General features: G+C 37.9%; 1 protein-coding gene across 2 annotated transcripts; it reads left to right on the top strand.

Annotated features, from left to right (window-relative positions):
- Window positions 1–269: 269 nt before the first annotated feature.
- On the top strand, window positions 270–17694 carry LOC139950510 (uncharacterized). Of its 2 annotated transcripts, none has more exons than XM_071949236.1 (10): window positions 270–395; window positions 2991–3672; window positions 8894–9029; window positions 9668–9866; window positions 11356–11428; window positions 12358–12480; window positions 13543–13706; window positions 14694–14811; window positions 15375–15489; window positions 16337–17694. In XM_071949236.1, the coding sequence occupies exons 2-10, from the start codon at window positions 3022–3024 to the stop codon at window positions 16438–16440; spliced, it is 1683 nt and encodes a 560-aa protein (XP_071805337.1). In that variant the 5' UTR covers window positions 270–395; window positions 2991–3021; the 3' UTR covers window positions 16441–17694. The 2 variants fall into 2 exon arrangements, with proteins under 2 accessions (XP_071805337.1, XP_071805336.1); XM_071949235.1 differs by having other exon boundaries at window positions 281–417.
- Window positions 17695–17859: the final 165 nt, after the last annotated feature.

Raw genomic sequence — 17859 nt, 5'->3', positions numbered from 1 at the left:
ACGCGGCAGACCGGATGGCACGCACAACCCCAAAAATGTAACGCACGAAAAAAAGACTATGTAACGCACGAAAAAAAGACTATCAGCGCGAATGGCGTATAGCCTTTTTTGTGCATACTTGACATTTTAGGGTTGTGCGTGTCATCCGGTGTAGAGTACCGCGTGCGCCTTGACTAAAGGCTACACAACCTTCAGCAGCTATACGCTTTCAGGTTGCCCATTTAGGGATACTCGTATCCCTTTTCGAATACACGGCTCCTGCTTTTCGTTCGGCTTAGGCGCAGGCTGAGTTGAGGGCGCAATCCCAACTCAGACGTTTCAACTTTTCACAACAACAAAACACAAGCCTAGTCAAGAGGAATTCTTAGTTCTGTCGATGTTCTTTATCCTCCAAGGTGAGTGAGATACAGATTACAGGTGAGATAATGGATTTCCGAGATAATATTATTAATAATAACATAGAGGAAGAATAACAACAACACTAACACATAACAGTACCAAGTTGGCTAAGCGGGTGGGATACAAATATTCATTTGCAATCATAGACCTTATTATCGCAACTACTCGGTATGCGCACAACAGACGTGGAATGAAGTGCATGCTGGTCTAGCTAACTATCAAATTTGGGTACTAGCTAGACCAGCATGCACCTCATTCGACAGTTTGCACTTGCGCAATGGTATTTGCGAAAAGGTCTATTACATTCCCATTGATTGGCATTGGCTAGTTGCGATAACGTAACCCTCCTGCCGACGGCGGCTCCGGCTACGCCGTCGGCAGGCGGGTTACGTTATCGCAACTACATTGGATCATGATGGATGTATTTCCATATTATTTCTTTATTTGTGATAATTTAAAAAAAGAGCCTGAGGACTGAGGTGCCAAAATGACTGCGTGCAAAATAGTACGTAGGCCTATCATTATTATTTACCTTTTAGAAAGTTGTAGGAGGAGACCGCAGCAGCCCATATATCGAGATCCTCTGGGACTTAAATTCAGACCAGTCATTAGGCGTCCGGTCCAATATAGACTATAACGGTTTGTAATCTTATTGACATCTATGCTGCCGGGTAGCTTCGAAAGAGGTAGATATGGGCAAAGTGGTGAAACTAGGGGGTAGGGGACACCCGTGTCTGTGCGCCAGGTAGGTAGGTGCATGTGCCCCAACGGATGGCAGTCAACTCGCCCCAACTGCAAAGACCCAAAGTCATCTTATTGACATCTGTGCCTCTGGGTGGAGAGTAACATCTCTAAACGGGCAACTCAGCAAAAGTGGCGAAACTTGAAAGGAGGGGGTGGGGGTAGGGGGGAGGTGACACCTTGCCTAATGGGAGGGGACACCCGTGTTCGTGCCCCGGGAAGGTGCATAAGCGTCAACGGATGCCAGTCAACTCGCCCCCAGCTGTGCTGCTGGGTGAAGAGTAGCTCGAAAGAGGTAGATGGGCGACTCCGCAAAGTGGCAAAACTAAGGGGTACAGCCTAGGGGGAGGGGATACCATGCCCATAACAAAGGTAGGTGCATAATGGTAGTCAACTCACCCCTAGCAAAGTCATCTTATAGCCCTGGTAGGGAAGAATTCCAACCTGGGCTACAAATGAGGTAGATGGGCAACTCGGCAAAGTGGGGAAACTAAGGGGGTAGTGGGGGACACCTGTGTCTGTGCCCCAGGTAGGTGCATGTGCGCCAATGGATGCCAGTCAACTCACCCCTAGCAAAGTCGCCCCCTAGCAAAGTCTCCCACCTCGCAAAGTCTCCCCTCACTTGGAAAAGTTGCCCCCTCTCAAAGTTGCCCCCAGTAAGTTGCCCCCTGACAGAGTCACATCGTGAGTTTGAACGATAAAGTCGTTTCACAAAAGTGACAGCACAAAATTGCTTATTTGTGGCCAGACATTTCAATTTTTAAGAGTCTTTCACAAAGGCTTTGGTTTAAGCTTTCAAGAGAGGCTCTCATCTGCAATAGTTGTAGAAAGGATAAAAAACAACAGAGGGCCTAAACCATAATTTAAAAATCAAGTTACTGTTAAAATGACCACTCCAAAAAATAAAATAATTTTGTTTAAAAAAGTTAAGATTTGAAATTTGTAACAATTGAACAAGATATTTGTTGTATCTGAGTTCAAATTTTCGCAGGTTTGTTATTATTTGTGAATATCTCACTAAGTGAGAAGACTTGTCTTTGACAAAAGGACAATGTGTCCAGTGTCTTTAATTGATTACACCTAAACTCGTAAGAGTCAGCACACTAACATCTTGGATTAGTTTGGTAATGATGGTGATTCACGCAGAGCTTTTAGAAGATGTTTTGAGAACACCATGAATCATCAATTGGTACTTTCTTACAAGAGAGATCTTTTATGTTTATTGATTGTAAAAATAGATTGTAAAGTATAATTTCATGAGTTATGATTTGTTCTCATATTAAACTTTAATGCAATTTGTAAACCCCTAATTGATGTCATTATGTTGAAATTAGTGTCTTCATTTAAGATCTAGCTGTAGGCATGGATGTTTGTTTGAAGTTTAAAGGCAGTGGACACTAAAATTACTCAAAATAATTATTAGCATAAAACCTTTCATGACGACAAGTAATGGGGAGAGGTTGGTGGTATAAAACATTGTGAGAAACAGCTCCCTCTGAAGTGCCATAGTTTTGGAGAAAGAAGTAATTTTCCACGAATTTGATTTTGAGACCTCAAGTTTAGAACTTGAGGTCTTGTAATCAACCTTCTAAACGCACACAACTTTGTGTGACAAAGTTCTTTTCTTTTTTCATTTTTATCTCGCAACTTTGATGACCGATTGAGCTCAAATTTTCACAGGTTTGTTATTTTATGCACATGTTGAGATACATCAACTGTGAAGGCTAGTCTTTTACAATTACCAATAGTGTCCACTGCCTTTGAATGTTTAAAACATACATTTGCAGCGGGAAAGAAAAAGAAATATTACAAACAAAAGATGTATTTCAATCTTTTATTTTTTCAAACAGAAATGTGAGACTGATCGTGAAGAATTGAACAATGGCTTCCTTAAGAATGAAGATGCATCCATCACAGTCGAGTGTAACTTTATTTACAAGAATACTACTAGTATTCTTAATTCCTTCTGCTGATACAAAGTTTTTGCAAGGTCATGGGATGCAACTTGGCAAACATAAAGACCCCATTGGTCACCTAGAGATACTAGAAAAGCTTCCATCATCAAGAGAATTCTGGGAGAACTATGCAGCTCAACGAAAGCCAGTGGTTTTTAGAGGAGCAGCCCAACTGTCAAAAGGGATGCATCTTTGGACGGATGATTATTTAATGGAAAATTTTGGGGATTTGAAGGTAAAGATCGAGTCAAAATCTGAAAAAGAGAACATTCCAACTGGAGTGAAAGGGCTTGGGCAGGATACCATCGCCAGTTTTTTAAGGAGTTATCAGTCAAGGAATGCATACATCGTCTCTCAACTTCCTCAGCCGATGGCATCTGGGGTCTCCGTGCTACCTTTTCTCACCTGTGGTACCTTTGTCAAGCGGATTTTGGAGGCTAATTTGTGGATGAGTAGCGGTGGCACAAAGAGTCTACTGCATAGAGATGCAGACAATGCCATCAATTGTCTCTATGCTGGAACAAAGGACTGGATCTTCATCCACCCCTCCTTTGAAGATCACATCCCAATCGCTAAGGTAAAGTGAGTAACAAAAATAAAGCATTTAAGGAAATTTTACAGTGATGTTTATTATACAAAAATCTAGAACTCAGTCAGCAGTGTTGTATCTTCACAAAAAAGCATTACATATAATTTGTTTTGCATGATTTCAGGAATTTTGTGTTGAATGTGCAATTTAAGAGTCCCTGCCTGTAAGAGTGTACCAAGTGGTGATTCATGGGTTCTCAGATCTTCTTCGAAAAAATTAGTGTGATACATCATCATACCAAACGAATAAATCCAAAATATTAGTTTGCTGACGCTTTCGGTTTTGGAGTTACCAGTTATCAAAGTTTGGGCCAAAAAGCCCTCAAGAAACGAATAGTACATTCCCTGTAAACACAAAAATGTGCACCAAGGTCATCCCAACAAAAGTAAAACATTTTTTGAAACCTCCAGTTGGGCTTGTAACAAAAGTAAAAAAAAAAAATTGGGATCTCGTTGGCGCATCATGTTACGCACACCTGAACCTTTGACGAACAGTGCCCTCGTGCCATTTTCAACGCCTCATAACTCAGCGCGCCTATAAGATCCCATGAATTAAACAAGTTCAAATGAAAGAGCTTGCATCCCTAAAACAAATTTAAGTGCAAAGTGCGTGGGATCTCGTTGGCACAGAGAGATAATAGAGGTCAAAGTTCAAATTTTACCAATATATTGCCTTTTCGCACCTCCGTAACGTCGCGCGCCAACAACAAAAAACTGTTTTTATGGCAACTGGGTATTGGAACAGTTTTCATCTAATGACAAATGAAAAAAGAATCTTGGGATCTCTGCAACTTGCATGTGAAAAGATTTTTTGAAAATTTTCTAAAGTATTGTCATTCCACACATTTTGGCCTAAATTGGCACAACATTCACTTTTTTCATCACTGTAAGTATCTATGCCAACAAGATCCCATCAATGTTTTCTTGTATTTGGTTAAGTTGAGTGTTCCTAAACAGATTTCAATTGAAAAATAATTGGGATCATGTTGGCCCACCAATATAACAAAGGTCAAAGGTCATATGAAACTACACTACTGCCTATTTCGGGCGATTTTGCGTCGTCTAGAAATCCACGCGCCAATATGATCCCATTAAGTTGTCTGCGTTTTATGATTATATAGATTCTCAGCAACACATAAAAAGCAAAAAACCAAATGGGATTTGAGTGGCGCTAACAATTATTACAGATCAAAAGTTCACAATACATGCCTATACTTATGCATTGCTGTGGCAACCGAAAGTGAGAAATATCCCATAATTTCAAAATGTTGGCAAACCATGAAGGGGATAGGTCTCCAAAATGAATTTTGGGTAAGATATAGACTGGACTTGTTTTAACAAATGGTGTTAGTTTAATGTTGGTTGGTAACTGTTGCCAAGGTCAAAGGTTACAAAGAATATGGGTGTTTTTTATATTTCTGTCAAGAGCCAACTTCAGAGCCTTTTCAAGATTTTATTTAAAGAACAAGGGCTCTATCCTTTCAGTTGTGGACAGCCACTTATAATATCTAGGCACATATGGTTGTCCCAAATTAATTATAGAGCCCTACCTTATTTGATAAAATGTTGACAGGGCTTCGAAGTTGGTTCTTGACAGAAAATGTATTACAAAACACCAATATTTTCTGTGGAGAGCCAACTTCAAAGCCATGTCAACATTTTATAAAATGAACAAGGGCTCTATAATTAATTTGGGACAATCACATGTGCCTAGATATTATAAGTGGTTTTCCCCAACATAAAGGATAGAGCCCTTGTTCATTAAATAAAATCTTGAAAAGGCTCTGAAGTTGGCTCTTGACAGAAAATATAAAAAACACCCATATTCTTTGTAACCTTTGACCTTGGCAACAGATACCAACCAACATTAAACTAACACCATTTGTAAAAACAAGTCCAGTCTATCTCTTGACCAAAATTCATTTTGGAGACCTATCCCCTTCATGGTTTGCCAACATTTTGAAATTGGGGGATATTTCTCACTTTCGGTTGCCACAGCAATACATAAGTATAGGCATGTATTGTGAACTTTTGATCTGTAATATTTGTTAGCGCCACTCAAATCCCATTTGGTTTTTGCTTTTTATGTGTTGCTGAGAATCTATATAATCATAAAACGCAGACAACTTAATGGGATCATATTGGCGCGTGGATTTCTAGACGACGCAAAATCGCCCGAAATAGGCAGTAGTGTAGTTTCGTATGACCTTTGACCTTTGTTATATTGGTGGGCCAACATGATCCCAATTATTTTTCAATTGAAATCTTTTTAGGAACACTCAACTTAACCAAATACAAGAAAACATTGATGGGATCTTGTTGGCACAAATACTTACAGTGATGAAAAAAGTGAATGTTGTGCCAATTTAGGCCAAAATGTGTGGAATGACAATACTTTAGAAAATTTTCAAAAAATCTTTTCACATGCAAGTTGCAGAGATCCCAAGATTCTTTTCTCATTTGTCATTAGATGAAAACTGTTCCAATACCCAGTTGCCATAGAAAAAAACTTTTGTTGTTGGCGCGCGAAGTTACGGAGGTGCGAAAAGACAATATATTGGTAAAATTTGAACTTTGACCTCTATTATCTCTCTGCGCCAACGAGATCCCACGCACTTTGCACTTAAATTTGTTTTAGGGATGCAAGCTCTTTCATTTGAACTTGTTCAATTTATGGGATCCTATAGGCGCATTGAGTTATGAGGCGTTGAAAATGGCACGAGGGCACTGTTCATCAAAGGTTCAGGTGCGCGTAACATGACGCGCCAACGAGATCCCAAATGTTTTACTTTTTTTGGGATGACCTTGGCGCAAGTTTTTGTGTTTACAGGGAATGTACTATTCGTTTCTTGAGGGCTTTTTGGCCCAAACTTTGATAACTGGTAACTCCAAAACCGAAAGCGTCAGCAAACTAAAATTTTGGATTTATACGTTTGGTATGATGGTGTATCACTCTAATTTTTTGGAAGAAGATCTGCGAACCCATGAATCACACCCCCCCCCTAATTTGGTACATTCTTACAGGCAGAGACTCTTAAAACCACTTCTTTGGATGACATGATTTTCTGCACTTGTGGCGGATGTTTTTAATCACTGCCCCCTATAAAAGTCCACTTCCCAAAAACAATCCCATGAAATAACAAAACATTTCCACAATACTGTTTGTGCTTTAGAATTGGCACAACATTCACTTTCCTTATTATTTTAAACACCAGACCGAGATCCCATAAATGTTTTGAGTATTTGGTAAGTTTAAATGTAGCTTAGTGTTAAACAGATTTCTAACAAAAAACAATTGGGTTCATGTTGCACACAAATATTATGAACTCTGCACATTTGTACTATTTTGGTCTATTTGTGAAATACACGCACCAATGACCCCATTTAATTTCTGCATTTTATGACATCTGGTTGTCAGCAACACATAAAGCAAAAACCAAACAAGCTTTTGTTACAATGCAATCAACATTTCACCACAGGTGTAGGGGCTTTAGTTTAATAATAATAATAATAATAATAATAATAATAATAATAATAATAATAATAATAATAATAATAATAATAATAATAATAATAATAATAATAATAATAATAATAATAATAATAATAATAATAATAATAATAATAATAATAATAATAATAATAATAATAATAATAATAATAATAATAATAATAATAATAATAATAATAATAATAATAATAATAATAATAATAATAATAATAATAATAATAATAATAATAATAATAATAATAATAATAATAATAATAATAATAATAATAATAATAATAATAATAATAATAATAATAATAATAATAATAATAATAATAATAATAATAATAACAATAATAATAATAATAATAATAATAATAACAATAAGAGGCACTTACATTATATAGCGCTCTTACACGAGGTACCACAGCGCTTTACAAGAAACTAAACAATAAGCAAATAAATAATGGTACTGATAATGGGAAAACAGTCAAAGCAATCAGTCATTGAACAGGAAAGTTTTGAGATGTTTCTTGAAAACTGCAAGTGACTCCGCGTAAAGAATTTGATGAGGAAGACGGTTCCAAAGGCGCGGAGCATGTGCGTAAAAAGCTTGTTCCTGGCAGCAGCGAAATGCATGTTTGGAACTGCCAAGAGTGTATTGTCTGAACTAGAGCGAAGGCCAGGTCATCCAGGTTGGTAAATCTTGATGAGACGGTGAGATATATAGGAGAGGTCTGGCGAAGACATTTGTATACAATGGTGAGAATCTTGAAAACAATACGCTGATGGATTGGGAGCCAGTGAAGTTTATGGAAAAGTGGTGTGACTTGGCCCCCTATAAAAGTCCACGTCCCCAACACAATGCCATAAAATAAAAAATTGCCACAATACTGTTTGTGCTTTAGAATTGGCACAACATTCACTTTCCTTATTATTTTAAACACCAGACCGAGATCCCATCAATGTTTTGAGTATTCGTAAAGTTTTAATGTAGCTTAGTGTTAAACAGATTTCTAACAAAAAACAATTGGGTTCATGTTGCACACAAATATTACGAACTCTGCACATTTGTATGTTTTCAGTCTATTTGGTGTCATAACACATAAAGCAAAAACCAAATGGAGAAGTGGTGTGACGTGGTCATATTTACGACACTTAAAAATCAGTTTAGCGGCCCGGTTTTGGACGTGTTGAAGACGTTTGGTATCAGATGATGAGATCCCATGTAGCAATGAGTTAGAATAGTAGAGTATTGATGTGACAGTTGTATTAACCGCCTTCTCGCATGTTGAATTGCGAATAAATGGCCTTATGCGTCCAATATTGCGCAGATTCGAACCCACATCCCGAAGAACCACCAAACCTTGAGTCTGATGCTGTTATCCGCTTGGCCACGACACCCCCACAATTGACTTGAAAAGCGTTGACAGTGTACTGCGGCAACCTCTCTGCATTGAGAGTGGAATTATATCCTAGCATATTTGAAATGCATTGCTCTTCGCAAATCTTTCCTACTACACACAGTTCATCTGCCCCACCACAGTTCAGCTCCCCCTCCCATGTGCTTGTAACTCTGTGGCCCTGAACTCTGACAGTGAATTTTGGGTATGTCTTTTTGTTAGCTGTTATGTGAAACTCGTTATTCTACACAAAATGTTTGGAAACCTGTTTTTGACTGTTACAAATTAACTGTACACAATTTATGTTTTTGTTGCAGGAAGATTTTAAAGCTTATGGGGGTTTTGCACTCTTGGATCCTGACAATGTTGATCTTGATAAGTACCCTTCTTTTACTGATGTGGACTGGACATATGCCAATCTTACTGCTGGTGATTGCCTGTACCTCCCCTATGGTACGTAAAACAAAAACAATTATTAGTACTTTATGCTACCTGTGTTTTGTACTGAATATGAAAAGAACAGCGCCTTGTAATGCTTTGTTTTTTAAGACATTCCTGACCTCTACCAAATTCTATGGAGTGGATTTTTTCATTTTTTGTGTTTTAATACTACTACACGTAGCAAGATTTGGGTTTATAGCTTCAAAACAAATGCCTTTCAGATATCGAAGTGTAGTATTTCGATAAATTATTTTGCAAATTTGTTTATTTTACATTCGTCAACAGACCTTAGATTATTTCTTACTTAATTTTGAAAAATGTAGTGGTTTGGGTCATCATGTTTGATAGACAACTACGTACAATGTCTAGTTGGTAAGACACTGCTCTAGAATTGCAAAGGTTGTGGGTTGGAATCCCATTTGAGTAATATGCCTAGGTGATTTTTTTCACAGAACTCTGGAAAGTATTGTGCTATATGGGTTATATGGGTTAAACCGAAAAATGAATAACTAGGCCTACAATGTTGTCTAAAACCTTGACAGTATTGGGGAAAACAAGAAAAAAAAAAAAAAAAACAAGGCTGAAAGTGCATCTATATTTTATTTCCATTGAATTCATTGTAATTTGAAAATTATCTTTTTGTGATGTAGGTTATTGGCATCAGGTTCGCTCGTATGGAACAAGAAACATGGCTGTCTCGGTTTTGTTTTCACGACTGAATGATGTTGATTTGAGTGACTGCAATGACAAAAGCCAAGACTTTATCCCTCTGACTGAAATTAATATGGTGTTTACATACGATGGATATGAAAATCAGACAATGGGGGATACGGATCCTTATGAGCTTAAGTGAGTTTAATAATAACAAGAATAATAATATCTTATATAGCGCATATACCTACCAACAAGGTACTCAAGGCCCTGAGTATATATACATTAATACAGAAAGAGAGGTTATTGAAATGTAACGACTTTTGAAACCCAATTATTTAGCTCCTTATGGGTTTACACGGCGCTACAGCGCATTAGCAGCCACAGCCAGGAACATCGGGGCAAACCCCTTCTCTTTTCGATAAGAGCACCTTGGGTTCTTTTACATGCATTACACAACACATGAGACCAAGGGCTTTACATCCCATCTGAAAGACAAAGCAATGGTTAAGTGTCTTGCTTAAGGACACAAGTGTCACTGCTGGGATTCGAACCCACACTCTGCTGATCAGAAATACCTGAGTTTGAATTTGTTGCTCTTAATTGCACGGCCAAGAGTATACATGTCTGTGTAATAAGTGAATAGGTTGCTTAACTGATGCTGAAATTATTAGTCTTAGGGCCATATCACACAAGGCAATTTACAGGCATTTGTGCGTTTTTCTCGTGGCCGAGTGGATAAGAGCACCAAACTCAAGCTCTGATGCTTCTGTTCAGCAGAGTGTGGGTTCTAATGCCGGTCGTGACACTTGTGTCTCTGAGCAAGACACTTAACTATAGTTGCTTCTCTCCACCCAGGGGTAAATGGGTACCTGTGAGGGCAGAGATGGTTCTTGTGATTGGTTTAGCTGCGTAGCGCATGCGCACAGGCTGTATACTCCCCAGGAAGCTGAGATGATTCAAGGAATGATTTAAGGCCTAGTGACCAGCGGTAGTAATGTCGGAAGCGCTTTGGGACACCCCTCGGGCGTGAAAAGTGCTATATAAAAACGGGTTATTATTATTTCTTTTAACCAGTTCCAGGCAGTCTCCAAGAAAAAAAAGGCATTCATATTTGAATGGTCACATTTTTTCTTCAGGATGGTAAGACATTGTTTGGAAAATTACCCATGTGCTACAAAAGTGGTCTTTAGCTTGCACTGAAGTTGTTTGCCTCCCAGTTACCAGCAAAAATTGCCTGGTGTTACAAGGGTCTTCTGTGTCTAGACAACCAAACAGAGAGCATGGTGTACAGGGCCCGATTTCATGACTCTGCTTACCGCCCAATCCTGGGCTTAGGATCACCATTCTCAGCTTACATGTTCTGGCAAGCGCCAAATTTCTGCGCTAGTCTTATAAGCATCTGCCTAGTAACATGGAGTTCGCATGTGCAGAAGCCAAAATTCTCTGCTGACCCGTAAAACAAGCTTGCTGAAAGCACAGCATTCCCTGGTTCTTTAAGCGCAGATTCTTTGCCTACTAAAGCAGAGCAATGAAGTTGGGCCCAGCACTGTCTGTATTCTAGACAATAATGCCATACAGAATTTGGATTTTGATGGCATTTATAGCAATTTAGCACAATTACTCCTCCGTACTAATAAATTATCCATTGGTAATTTGTTTTATATCTGTATCAATATCATGACAGTGAGACATTGATTGAGTGGTGTCACTTGCAGGGAATGCTGGACCACAGCAGTTTGATGGAAAGTCTTCTTGAGGTAATTGTGTTATTTTATTGTTTTTGAAAATCTGTCAAAAATAGATTGAATGGGCTACTTCACTCTACTAACCTGTTGAGTGAATACCACAAATGTGTTGTTCCCTATATACAATGAGCTACTTCTTGTGTCCTACAGTCCCTTTGTCTTCGGTAAGTGTTTCTGGGTCCAGCCAACTGAGTGGGGAATCGCCTAAGGCTAAGAGATTGTCTAGTACAGGGGCCATACCCAAAAAGGGACGAGAGGGCAAATGTGTCACCTTGCCAGTCTCAGGCCTGCCTATGAAGCATAGTGAACATGTGAACAACCAGCTGTAGATCTACTGTCCAAGGAGCCCAAACCTAACGTGTAGAAGATCGATGCTCAATCAGTGCAGTGGGATGGCCTACTGGCCTATACGTTCACACCCATCTCACTCGTCCTTGCTGATCAAGATCAAGCAGGAGGACTACAGTGTCCTCTCATAGCCCCATTCTGGCCCCGCCAGCTGTGGGTTTGCTTGCTCGTCAGGCTCCTCTATCAACCCAGCTTGGGTTGATTCACTCGGCTCTGAGGAATCTTCGCCTGGCGTGCTAGGTACTGTCACGCAAAAGACCTTTATCACGGTGTGGCCATCTTGATGTTACTCCCTTCCAACCCATTGAAACTAAACTGAGGCTGGTCGAAATAACAGTCTGGTGCCATGTTTGCGCAATGAATGCTACATTCATTACTATTGGAAACGGGGAACATGACCAAGATGGTGACTGCTTGATAAAGGTGTATTGCACCATGGAGATTACACAGACTTAGTGATTTCATTTACTATCAAGCGCTGAACAATGGCCAAAGAATCCTAAAGCCGGTAATTTGTACGATGGTACAGATTTTCAGTTGGCTTGTCAGAAGGTGATGTGTTTTATAAAGATTTTTAAAATATTTGTTACCAGGAATTTGGATTGGACTTTAGTGGAGAAAACAAGTTTCAGGAAACTACTGTGAATTCCCAACACTTTGATGAAGATGTTCTGAAGGAAAGAGTAAAAGAAAGTCTTGAAAATATTGCAAACAAGGTAGGTACATGTACCTGTACATTTAAGTATTCCTTGTTTACCTTGCACCATGTTTTTCAACTTAAAAAATCAAGCCATGATCTCTAATGCATTCTTAGCCTTTCTACATGTTTCCCTGTTCCCTTACATGCCTTATGGATTAGACATCCATTTCCCTGTACTAATGCTGGATTGCTTTCATCAGTTGGGAAAAAACCCCTAGCCATTAAAAATTTGCTATGTCACTGGAACCTTTTACTTGTAATCTGTGATGAAATAAATGAATTGAATTAAATTGAATTTTTGGATAAATAGATGTTCCCTCATAGACATTACAGATTGAGTGGGCTCATATCATGTTTACAGTCATGTTTCTGGCCAATTATCTGCAAACAGAGAGAGAACAAAAAAGTCTGGGTACAATGCAGTAATCCTTCTTAACAAAACCTTGGTTGGTTGAAAGAAATGGGTCTTTAATCAAAGCAAAAATAGAATAAAAACACAAATCCATGCAAAGAGTCATATTGTTTGCAGTGCCTTTTAATCGAGGCGAACAAACCATGATTACAGGGACTCATTGATCCAGTTGACTGTGAATGACAATCCTCCGTCTAACCAAAGGTGTGGCGTGTGGATGACTACATGTACCACTAACACACACACAAACTTGAATGCCAGCCTGCTGCTTTGTGTTGCACAGAGTTTTGTCAGTTATTGTGTCATCTGAAAGCACACTGGTTAATCTTGTGAGGTGAAATATGGTGTTTTTGAATAAACTTAAGTTCTTTTTATTGAAGGTTAGTTGATTAATCGCAAATTACAATCAGTCAATCAGTCAAGATCAGTGAACACATTTCAGACACAAGGAACTTGCACAAAAGACCTTTATCATGGTGCAGCCATCTTGAATTTCTCTCATTGATATTAATGTTACCAAACCGAGGCTAGAAGAACAAAATAGTCTGGTTTCTAATTACAAGATGTTTTATAAGCTAAGCATGCGAGGAACATGACCAAGATTGAGGCAGCATGATAAAGGTTGTCTATTCAACGGATTGTATTCAATTTATTGTTTTTTCTTAGCTGATGGATATATTAGACGCCAACCAGGATGGTAAACTAGTCTGTGATAAGGAGCTTAATGCTCTGCCTTTGAAAACGTTGACAACCTTGGCTAATATCCTGGACGGAGATAGCGGAAATACAGAGGACCATGAGTTTTTCAGCTTCACTCCAGATGAAATAAGGTACATGTAGTGTTTAACACACCAATTTGCCTATTGTTTGATTCATTAATGAACTATTTGCTGTATCTCATTGAATGTGAAAGCTTTGATGTTCATAATGGGGCAATATGACAGATCAAGACAGGGGCAACATTTGAAAAAGTTAATGTCAAAATTGTATGACCTTAGTTTTATTTGTGTTGTAATTACCCTGGGTCAAACATTGCCTTTGTTTTTCCTTCAAAAAGTATTTTTTTAGGTTTAGTGCAGCACAAATCAAGATTGAAAATGAATTGAACATTGAAACTCATCAGACATACGAATCTAAATATCAAGACGACAAAAACTTGATGATGTCATGATGACCAATCGATGACTAATCAAGCTCAAATTTTCACAGGTTTGTTATTTTTTCCACTGTTGAGATACACCGTGTGAGAAAACAATTACCAATAGTGTCCAATGTCTTTAAGGTGTAAAAGCTGAGCCACATTGACCTTGTGCGATAGTAAAGATCAGGTACATGTACACATCCGCTGAACTGGAAGAGCCAATGGACCAAAGCTTAGTTGACAACTTAGATACCATTCTATTGGTGTAAAGTTAATCGTATGATTACATTTCGCATCGCTGTTTGAATTTTATTGCCAACCCCCAAAAATCTCTCTCTTCATGATCAGTCTGGTTGCGCAATTTGCGCTGTGGTGGTCATCACAAATATTTGAAATACTCCAAAATGTATCTAATATTTGAAAACTCTGAACCACACATTGGAAATTTTAATCCATACATCTGTAAGGGTTTCAATTGGAGCAGTCTGGCTCTTATTTCTGAGTTACTGCATATTGAAAACTCTGAACCACACATTGGAAATTTTAATCCATACATCTGTAAGGGTTTCAAATGGAGGTAGATCCTCCATGGTTACTGTGTAGGGTGTTAATGACTGGTTCAGGGAGCTTGCATTCAATGTGACTAACTCTCTTATGTCTTTGTGTTTCCTGACAGGGATTTCTTACTTACATGTATGAATGAAGCTGAAGCTCATTCTAATGGTGAACTACATAAGGCAGACTTTTTGACATCATATCAGGAGTATGGTGGCTCCAAAAAGGGAGGAATACAGGTATTAAGATCAAATTTGGTTATTCAATTAACTTTCTTGATTTTGTCTGGGTTGGGTTGCAAAATATTTATAAGTAGGCCTCTTCCTTACAACAACATAAAACATATTTGTGGCGTTATTTTGTTAACACTGATTACAAGTTAATAAATCTAAATTAATGGATCCTTCAGATGTTTTAATGTAAGGTGTTCAGTGATTAAAAACAAACTTTGTTCCCAAACAAAAAAACATACCTGAAAAATGTCACTTGATCAATGCCATGTGCATTTTAAGTTTAATTGTCTATTTTTTTTTTTTTTAACATTAGAACAAAAGTCCAACTCACAAGCTTTGTGCTCATAGTTCAGCTTACCTGATCCCTGAAGGAAACAAGCTGCATGTTAATTTGTAGTTAATATTCTTCATTCAATACTTGTTTATTTTATATATAACGTTTGCCTTAAGGCCCTCTCACTTTGGTCATAATATGCCTTTTATAAACTGCCTAGTGAATCTTGAGCTATGGTTCACACAAGGAGAGTTCCTTTAATAAAGATATTGCTTTCTAACCCTGTTTATTAAAGGTGTACTCAATTTTGGACAGTGGAAATGATAATATAATTTCAAGAAAGGAAGTGGACGCCAACATAGAGAAAGTACTGCTTATGTTCAGAAAGAGCTTAAAATCATCCTTAGCCGGTAAGCATTAATAACTTGTTTAAAAATCACACACCATGTTCAATGCTGCACCTTACCGCAAATAGACTAGGAGCAACTCTTGATCGACCCAGAACCTTTTGACTTCTAGTGCGTCAGTCGCTCCTACATTTAACTGTTTCAGACGCCAAACTTTTGATGTACATTCTGACATTGTTAAGAATTGGGATCAGTGCGACTCTGAAGGCCTGTCTGAAACTGGTGTTAGATTGTAGCCGCGTCCTTCGCAATTCAGCTCTTAGCTGCCAGTAAGGATGATTAGCCTCCATAATTATTATAATTTATTTATTTATTCATTGTTAAGTCAAGTCTAGGATTTGGCAATTAGTATGAAGAGAAAGTTGATCTAAATATAAAGTTATACCAGACCATCTGTATCTGTTCAGTACTGCACACAAACTCCACTATCGGGATATCAATGGTGCAGGGGCGCATGGTGGCTAGTAGTGGATTAATAGTGGGCCCTTCGACCAGTCCCCAGAAGTACATGTATATTTTTGTACAGTGTACTCTCTGTAGAACAATATTGCTATTGACCGTGTGCAGCTCAACAGAAACGCAGTTTTGTTTTCACCTAGACTTTATGAAACTGTTTCAGGTTATTGGAGGTTGTTTATTGAAAGTGGAGGATTGAAATGAATTTAGTTTTTATCAATCAATGCTAAATTTTAGTTCAACCCTAAAAGGCAACATGTTTAAAATGGTGCGTCAACATTGATCAACCACAGACAATTTCTGTTAAATATTTTCACATTATATTCTCTGTAAATATTTGTTATAAACCATATGAAACTTTATTTTTAATTTTGTTCTCTTTTTTCAATTTTAGAAATGGAAAAAATTACAACAGAAAACAAAAGGAATACAGTAGACCGAGAGAATGAATTGAGGAACAAACAGCATCGGAACCAACAGTCACATGAAGATCTCTAAATGCAACTTCAAAATAGTTTTCATTTGTTAAATCCAAAATGTGTAGTGCACAGTTAAAACAAAAAATTGGGAAAGACTGCAAATAATATATCTGCAAAAATCTAAATAATCAAAAGTTATGAAAATAGTTAACAAATGAACTTACATAATTAAAAACTTATAATATAAAGCAGTGTTTGAGGTCTCAAGGCCGACTTTGGGCAGCCTTGGCTCGCTGTGTCATGACTCGGTCTTGGTCGCGGCACCTTCTGTACTCAAAGATTAAGCCGATGCCAGTTTGAGGCCGCCAGTTTTGTTGAATTTTCCCGCCATTTTTACTTAAATTTTTTCTTATTGTGACAAAGTGAAACGATCCTGAGGTTTCGCAGATCGAAATTGTATTATTTTATGAGCGCAAAAGACTTGGCTCAAATGCGCAACCGTATTTCAAAGATTACAGGTTCAAAACAAACTGCTCATCGAATACTATGGTTTTTTTTAAACAAAATGCAAGGATGTGGCATAGAATCTCAATGCATTTAGATAGGAATGCTTTGAACCCGGTCTATTGTACGTTTAATGCGCACAGTCTCGACAGTCTCACAAAGTAAAAAGAAACTCACACAGTTTAGCAGCGTATTTGTGTGGATCACTCCCAAAATTAAACATATTTAACAAACCTGTGTAAATGTGGGCTCAATGTTCATGGGAGTTACATGTACAAGAACAAAATGAAAGGAAAAACACACTTGATGCATAGTGTGGGAAAAGTGTCATGCCTAAAACCCTTATCAGATTTAAATTTTATTGTGAAAATTGACCTATCTCTAAAACTATATTAATGCAAAGGGTGTTTTGTTTTGTAATCTTTTATAGTTTCAACAGCTGTTCAGTGCTTGCTTTTTTACTAATTAGGATTTAAAGACACCTTTGGTAATTGTCTTCTCATTTAGTGTTACTCAACATATACAGAAAATAACTAATCAGTGAAAAATTGGACTTGATTGGTTGTCAAAGTTGTGAGAAAATAACGGAAGAAAAACACCCTTATCACAAGTCGTGTGTGCTTTCAGATGCTTGATTTCGAGACCTCAGCTGAGGTCTCTAATTCAATTCAAATATTTTAGTGACAAATTACTTCTTACTCAAAAACTACGTTACTTCAGAGGAAGCCGTTTCTCACAATGTTTTATGCTATCAACAGCTCTCCATTGCTCGTTTCCAAGTAAGATTTTATGCCAACAATTATTTTGAGTAGTTACCTAAATGCCTTTGTCATTTTGTAAATGGGAATGTTTGCAGTTTGTCAAATAATAAAATCGTTTCAAAGAAATAGATGGCCCAGAATGTGAAAAACAACGATTATCACCCCATCAGGAGTGCCGGGATGGTGGAATGATGAGGAGCAGATAGTTTATAGCTGACCTTTAACATCCTTTT

Source organism: Asterias amurensis, chromosome 18 (assembly GCF_032118995.1).
Source record: "Asterias amurensis chromosome 18, ASM3211899v1".
In the NCBI taxonomy this organism is placed as follows: Eukaryota; Metazoa; Echinodermata; class Asteroidea; order Forcipulatida; family Asteriidae; genus Asterias; species Asterias amurensis.
Note: the sequence above shows the minus strand (reverse complement) of the source record. Positions and strands in the feature narration are given on the sequence as shown.